The 6,634-nt window shown below is 38.1% G+C and overlaps 1 protein-coding gene across 2 annotated transcripts; it reads right to left on the minus strand.

The window, feature by feature from the left end:
• Positions 1 to 226: 226 nt before the first annotated feature.
• LOC129356117 (uncharacterized) lies at positions 227 to 3,554 on the minus strand. 2 transcript variants are annotated; one of them, XR_008605355.1, is made up of 4 exons: positions 3,406 to 3,554; positions 2,415 to 2,470; positions 1,919 to 2,302; positions 227 to 1,780 (listed from the first exon to the last, which is right to left on the minus strand). XR_008605355.1 is itself a non-coding variant. In XM_055025728.1 (3 exons), the coding sequence occupies exons 1-3, from the start codon at positions 2,467 to 2,469 to the stop codon at positions 1,551 to 1,553; spliced, it is 672 nt and encodes a 223-aa protein (XP_054881703.1). In that variant the 5' UTR covers positions 2,470 to 2,518; the 3' UTR covers positions 227 to 1,550. The 2 variants fall into 2 exon arrangements, 1 of the variants encoding a protein (XP_054881703.1); XM_055025728.1 differs by lacking the exon at positions 3,406 to 3,554 and having other exon boundaries at positions 227 to 1,783; positions 2,415 to 2,518.
• Positions 3,555 to 6,634: the final 3,080 nt, after the last annotated feature.

Below are 6,634 nucleotides of genomic sequence, written 5' to 3' on the forward strand. Positions count from 1 at the left end.
AGTCTGTCCGAGGCGTCCTTAAATGCATCACTTGGTGCTGTCAGATCTCTGGACTGTAGTGATGGGCAGATGAGGCCTCATTGGGTGTGTGGCACATTTCCCAAACTGTGTTGAAACTGTGTTGCTGACTCACTCAATGGCGACATCTGCTGGATTTAAAAAGTAATTGCAGGCAACATCAATAAAGACTGGAAACAGACTGAACAAGGTTCATTCACACATTTTTATTTAGAAACATCAGCTGCTTTAACATCTTTGGGCCAATTACCAAGAAAACAAAACAACAAAAAAAACTGACTTGTATTTTTTATTATTTTTTAACTGTTTACAAATCAGCCGAGATGAATGCTGCAGTTTCTTCCTTCTGACGTATTTCTATCTTGAAAAATTGAAAGTGCAATTAGATCATAAATTCATCAAATCAGACAATATTCCTTCATCGGAGAAGCGACACATTAATAGTTTCTGGTCCTTTTATGAAACTTGAATATAATACGATTATTCACTTTAAAGCATTTTCATTTTGCCCAAAAGCTTTAGGGAATTTTCTCTTGCTTTTGCTGGTCCATATTGGCTGTATGGATTTTCCTTCTTGACCTCAAACCGGTTTAAAAAAGTAAATATAGTTGCGTAAAGCGTAATATAGTAAGAGGTTCAAGAATGGACAATTTGAACCTTTTTGGTATTAAAAATGATTTTTTTAGGACGACATTTAGTGCAATTTTATACAACAACGTGATGTTGTATGATCACGTTGTTGTATACATTTAATCTACAATAGAAATAAAAGTTAATCCACGTAAACTAATTAAAGTATTCTTCAGAAAGAAATTGGAATAACCCGACAGAAGAATGATCAATAGTGGAAACGAGAACGGAATAATAATTGACCTTATTCTCCGTGATAAGATCAAAATGATCAAACGGGAGAAAAACTTCCTCTTCCTCGATTGATCATAGTTTTCACTGACAAGCCAAACAACACAAACTATCTCCATCCAACAAAACCCACCAACATGTCGATACATTTTCTGTTCATAAATACAATTTGGCGCCTTCACAACCAAACGACACAGGAATTGTATCGGTCACGTGGTTTTCCTTAAAGAGATACGCGCACCCACACGGGGCTTCGCCTTGTTTGCTCGACGCATGCGCGGAGGTTTCAGTGTCGTCAGACTCATCACTATTTACAGCAGAACCTTCAGAACCAGAACCAGTGGAGCAGATCCAGAGCTTCACTGGTTCATCATCTGCTGCAGCTTAAAGCATCTAAGATCAGGGTTCTGGTTCCAGGTTCTGGTTGAGTTTGTTTCCAGCAGCCAGCGGGTCAGAACCAGAACCAGAACATCACTATGCTGCTGGTTCATGAACAGAAGGAAGAAAATCAGATAAAACCTGAAAAACTGAACTGAACAATAAATTATGATCTTAGATTAAATTCTCTTTAAGGCTCATTTATGTTGAGTTTCAGTTTTAAAATCTTTCAGCTGCTCAAAATAATCAACCAAATTGTTTGATGCAACAAATTTAGATTCCCCTAAATCTGATCAAACTGTTTCTAATAATAAAGTGATTGAACTATCTCTTGTTTCATTGTCATTATTAAAATAAACATCTACTGGTAGAAAACATTTATCTAAAAAATAAGAAAGAAGAAAAATCAGAGCTGCTGCTGTCAGTCCCACACTGTTGATGATGATGATGATGATGTTCATCCATTCTTGTCTCTCTGGTTCTGGAGTCCAAGTTGGTCTCTGAGTTTGGATCTGATCAGCAGCTGCTGGGAGAGAAATCAGAAATATTTATTAATGTTGATGGAAACTGAGATCCAGGAGGATTCATGGAGAAGATGAAGATGTTGGTTCATCAATACAGGAATCAGAATTTATGAAAGTTTCTAAAAATGTTTGTTTACATATTAATGGTTTTTTCTCATCAGTAACGTTGAGTCGACATCTTCCAGAGTTGAATCCATCTTCAGTTTTCACGTCACACAGATACCGACCAGAGTCTTCAGTCCTCAGTCTGGACACATGGAGTCTGATTCGTCCTTCTCTGAGGACGTCTTTGTCGCTCTGGACTCGTCCTGAAAACTGATCATCCTGAGACTCTGGAATCTCAACTCCTTCATGAATATGATAGAGAACTAAGACTCCATGATCCGTGTTCACTTCACAGTAGATGAACAGATTCCTCCATGTTCCCTGAGTCTTGGTGGTGAAGGTCCACTCCAGAGTGATGTTCTGCTTCTCCTCTGCCTGATAGCTGCTCTGTGTCACATTCACTACAAATGTTGCTGCTGAGGAGACAGAGAGGGAAAGAGAGGAGCAGACACACTGAGAACTGGAACATGGGAGTCTTTCAGCTCCATCTAGAGAGCTTTCTGTCACAAAGACAAGATGGAGACTGACCACAGAGACATGAGCTGAGGATGAGGAGCAGCAGGATGCTGGACATCATCTTCATCCTGAGAGAGGATGAAGATGAGAGTTAATCACAATACAAAGAAACTGGATTCCTGCTACAGAATTAACTTTATATAGAAACAGATCATTACTGCCACCTTGTGGTAATAAAACTATACAGCAGAAAGACAACAGGACATGTTTTCATTCTCTGCAGCTTCTGAATCTTTTATTATTAAATATTGTCATTTAGATCCATTAGATTTAAATAAGATATTTATATTATATTGTCTGAGCCTTCTTGTAATTTTGATGATTATTATTTACAGACAAACTTTATAAAACCAATAAAACATAAATATCCTAAACAGAGATATCAGGTTCCTGAAAAGACTTTTCATTTCACTTTGGACTTTAATCAACTTGGTTTCTGGTTCTCTTCATTCTTCCTCTAAACTCCAGAACCTTAATGTCTGAATGAAATACAAACTTTACTTTCCTCTGGAAACAGGACTTTACGGTCCAGTTCTTCTCTTCAGGTAAGATGTTTGTATCTAGGATTGTCTCTGTAAATCCTGTGTGAAGGAGTGAACTGAGTCTGCTCTGAATCCAGCATCAGTTCACTCCTTCATCCTTGTGAAACGCATCAAAATGAGAGAGTGATTTTCTGACAATCCTCTCCAGGCTGCAGTTTAATCCCTGCTGAACATTTTCCACATGTGGTGGTGAGGAGAACAGGATGGAGACCAATCCTGTCTGAGTTTGAAACCTGAGACATGCTGGACAAAAGTGTCAAACCAGAGACACAAAACTTTCAGCTGCAAGAAATAAAAACAAGTTACAGAAGATTAAAAGTTATTATTACAGATATATGAACTGCAAAACCTGGTTTCAGGATTTAACTGTTGTGTTTTACATTTATTCACAGGAAATGTTTATTTCAGTAAAATGTTTTTCAACTAACTCTAAATTATAGACAAACATGTAATAAACTTACTGTTAGTTTTCTTCTTTATCAGCCTCAACATTTTGCTGCTTCGTCAGCCTTTGTGTCCAGGTCTCTGCATGACTTTGATACTGTTAGACAAGACATGGACACACCAGATCTAGACTAACAGACTGACAAAACTGTTTCAGTTATGCTGTTTATTTTATGCTCTTCTAGTTTGAGGCGGTCGAGGGAACAAATTTCTATTGAAGTTAAGAGTTTCTCCTCCTCTTTGTCCTACTGCCAGACATTCCTGACATTCTCCTCCTCGTGTTGCAGGAGAACTGGACTCGTCCTGAAGGAGGGTATTTCCCTTCCTGCTCCGTTAGAATCTCAGGAATGAGTTGCAACAGCAAAGCAAAGCAAAGCATTCAGAGCTGAATGCTCCTGTTTGCTGTTGGTCATGAAAGTTGCCAACAAACTTCATTTGATTCCTCGACTCTCTGCAACTGGAAGCACATAGAAATAATTAGTCTGTTATTTCAGATCTGAGCTGCAGAGATCAGCAGCAAAGCTTTGCATTTCTCTGAAATGATAAGATTTCAACGCTGGAGAATCATGAAGGTTCAGAGGCAGAAAAGTTTCTAGGCTTTTCTCCGAGCAGACCTTCACTCCGGCGGCGTGGGAGGAGTTAAACACGTGACTCCGCCCACAGTTCAAATACTACCAGCAGTTTTACTAAATATAAACTGGAAGGTCAAGTTCCTGAATTATTTCATTTGACACATTCAACAGTGATGATTCACTGAATGGTGATGAATGTATGTTGAGACATTAAATGTTTTCTCATCAGAAACTTTGTTTATATATTATTTTTATTCCACTTTAGAAATAAACAAGAGCAAAAAATAATTATAATTTAGTTAAAAAGTTCAACACTTAATTTAGAAAGTAAAACTATCATATATTATATCGACTCACATATTCAGATAATAAACTCTAGTGTCTCTGAAAAATGTTTAATATTCTAGAATATACAGTAAAATATTGATTCCAAAGTTTTCTGGACTCATTGATCAGTTCTGATGTTTGGTCTTAAAGCTGTTTAATTGATCCTCTTTGTTGCTGAGCATAAAGTTTATATCTGCTCCAGTTGGTATTTTCATATTGTTCTCATGTTATTAATAAATCCATATTCATGCAGACTTGCTGTCAGGAAGGTGATTCACTGTTGAGATGTTTGTTTCCAGAACTGAGATCAGCTCTATCTGAGCTTTTCACTAAACGTTGCTTCTCCCTCTAGTGCTGAAAAGTCGCCAAGACAAACAATATAATAAATTGTCTCCAAATAATCAAGGAAAATAGAAAAATAAATCTTGGAACGATTGAAAACGTGAAATCTGAATTCACCTTCTTTATGTGGCTTCAAAGAACAAAACAATCAATCAATGAATCAATCAATCAATCATCTCCACCCACTCAGAGGATGAATCAGACTCCAGGTGTTCAGACTGAAGACGGTTTCGTCTCTGAAGATGCCGACTCAGCGTCTGGTGATCTCAGCTGAAGGTAAAATGTTTCCAGGATTTCTGTGAAATGATTCCTGCTGGAGTTTGAACCATAAGAACTGATATTGTTGTTTCACTGCAACATGAACAGCAGCTGGACTGAGAAAATGATTCAGGTGGGATTTGAACCCTCATATTTCTGCCAATAAGAACCAAAACATGAAGAGGAGAAATTAAAAGTCCAGATTAGGATCAGCAAAAACAGCCTGGAAAACATTTAGTTTCTAAAAGTAGAGTTTGAATTATAATAATAAGTAAATATGTGATGAGACATTTACTGATAATTTTGTTATTCTGGACATTTTAAAGAAGATAAAATGACTGTGAGCTGCAGCTGGACGGGTCAGCAGCCAGACACAACAGAACAAGGATTTATGGAAATAATCAATATTTCCCTTATTGGAGCCGTCAGTAATCCTTTATTGATCCTCATCATTTTCTTTATGATTTTACATCAGAAAAAAGCAAAAAAAATCTGGAAAACTTCCTGACTCACCTCATTTAGTTTATAAAAGTTACCAAGAAAATGTCACATAAAGTCGCATAAATTTACAGTAAATTCATAAATATTCATGAATAAATAGTCAAAGTGAACTACAAATCTACAGCAACAGGAAAAGTAAAACCAAAGCAGGGAAGTTTTAGCTTTAAATAACAACAACTTATTTACAGACTCATAATACATGAGCAGAAACTTCAACAGCAGCTGTGAAGCACAGTGGTGGAGGAGTCATGATGTGGGAATGTTTTGCTGTCAGAACTGGAGATCATGATCTCTTCTGTTACCAAAGTAGAATCTAAAGTGAGTTCAGGATCCATCAGCTGCTTCCTGAAGCTTCAGGGTTCAATTAAACAACTGATTTAAAATTCATCATCAGCCGATTCTCTGGAAAAGTTCTGGATTTATGTTTGATCAGTAAAAAACTGTGATTGTTGCTGCTGCTGCTGCTGCTGCTGCTGCTGCTGTCAGTCCCAGTGAAACATAAAGACCGTCCCGTCTTTGACTTTCTGACGCTGAATCTTCTTTCTGATGATGGAAAATTCCAGAAGAAGCTGCAAAAAACCAAAAGATAAAAACTGATCAGAGAAACTGATGTTTGCTTACTGTCTGTGGCTTTTCTGGAGTTTGAAATCATTCAGTAACATTTTAAAAATGAGTTGCAACGTTTTGCACAGCTCATGTTGATCCTTGTTGTTCTTTCAGTCTGCCAGGTGGAGGTGGTAGAGGGGGCGGAGTCTGTCCTGCTGCCATTTCAGGACGACACGCCAGCTGCCGGGAGATTCCGATGTGGAATGGAGTTTTTTGGACAAGATGGTCCATATAAACATAAACGGTTCTGACAAGCCTGAAGAACAGGCCCAGTTCTTCAGAAGCAGAACCATGATGAATGAAGACCTGCTGGATTCTGGAGACCTCAGCTGACTCTGAAGCAACCCACAGAGGCAGACAGTGGAGACTATAAATGCATATTCGACAGCAGGACTATCTGGAGAGTGAAAACAGTCCGTCTCAAAGTGAAAGGTTGCTTTACTTTCTGGCTCTCTTGTTCGTCTGACTGTTTGTCTGACTGACTGTTCTGTGTCCTCAACAGGAAGATCTCAAGTTCAGGATCACAGAGAAGACATGAGAAGAAGAGGAAGCTCCTCTGATCCCTCCTCTGATGGTTGATCCGTCACTCTAATCATTGCATTGTTGCTAAATTACTGATCCAGTTCTATGTTGGATCACA

Source organism: Poeciliopsis prolifica, unplaced genomic scaffold (genome assembly GCF_027474105.1).
Source record: "Poeciliopsis prolifica strain line A6 unplaced genomic scaffold, Auburn_PproV2 SCAFFOLD157, whole genome shotgun sequence".
NCBI classification, from domain to species: Eukaryota; Metazoa; Chordata; class Actinopteri; order Cyprinodontiformes; family Poeciliidae; genus Poeciliopsis; species Poeciliopsis prolifica.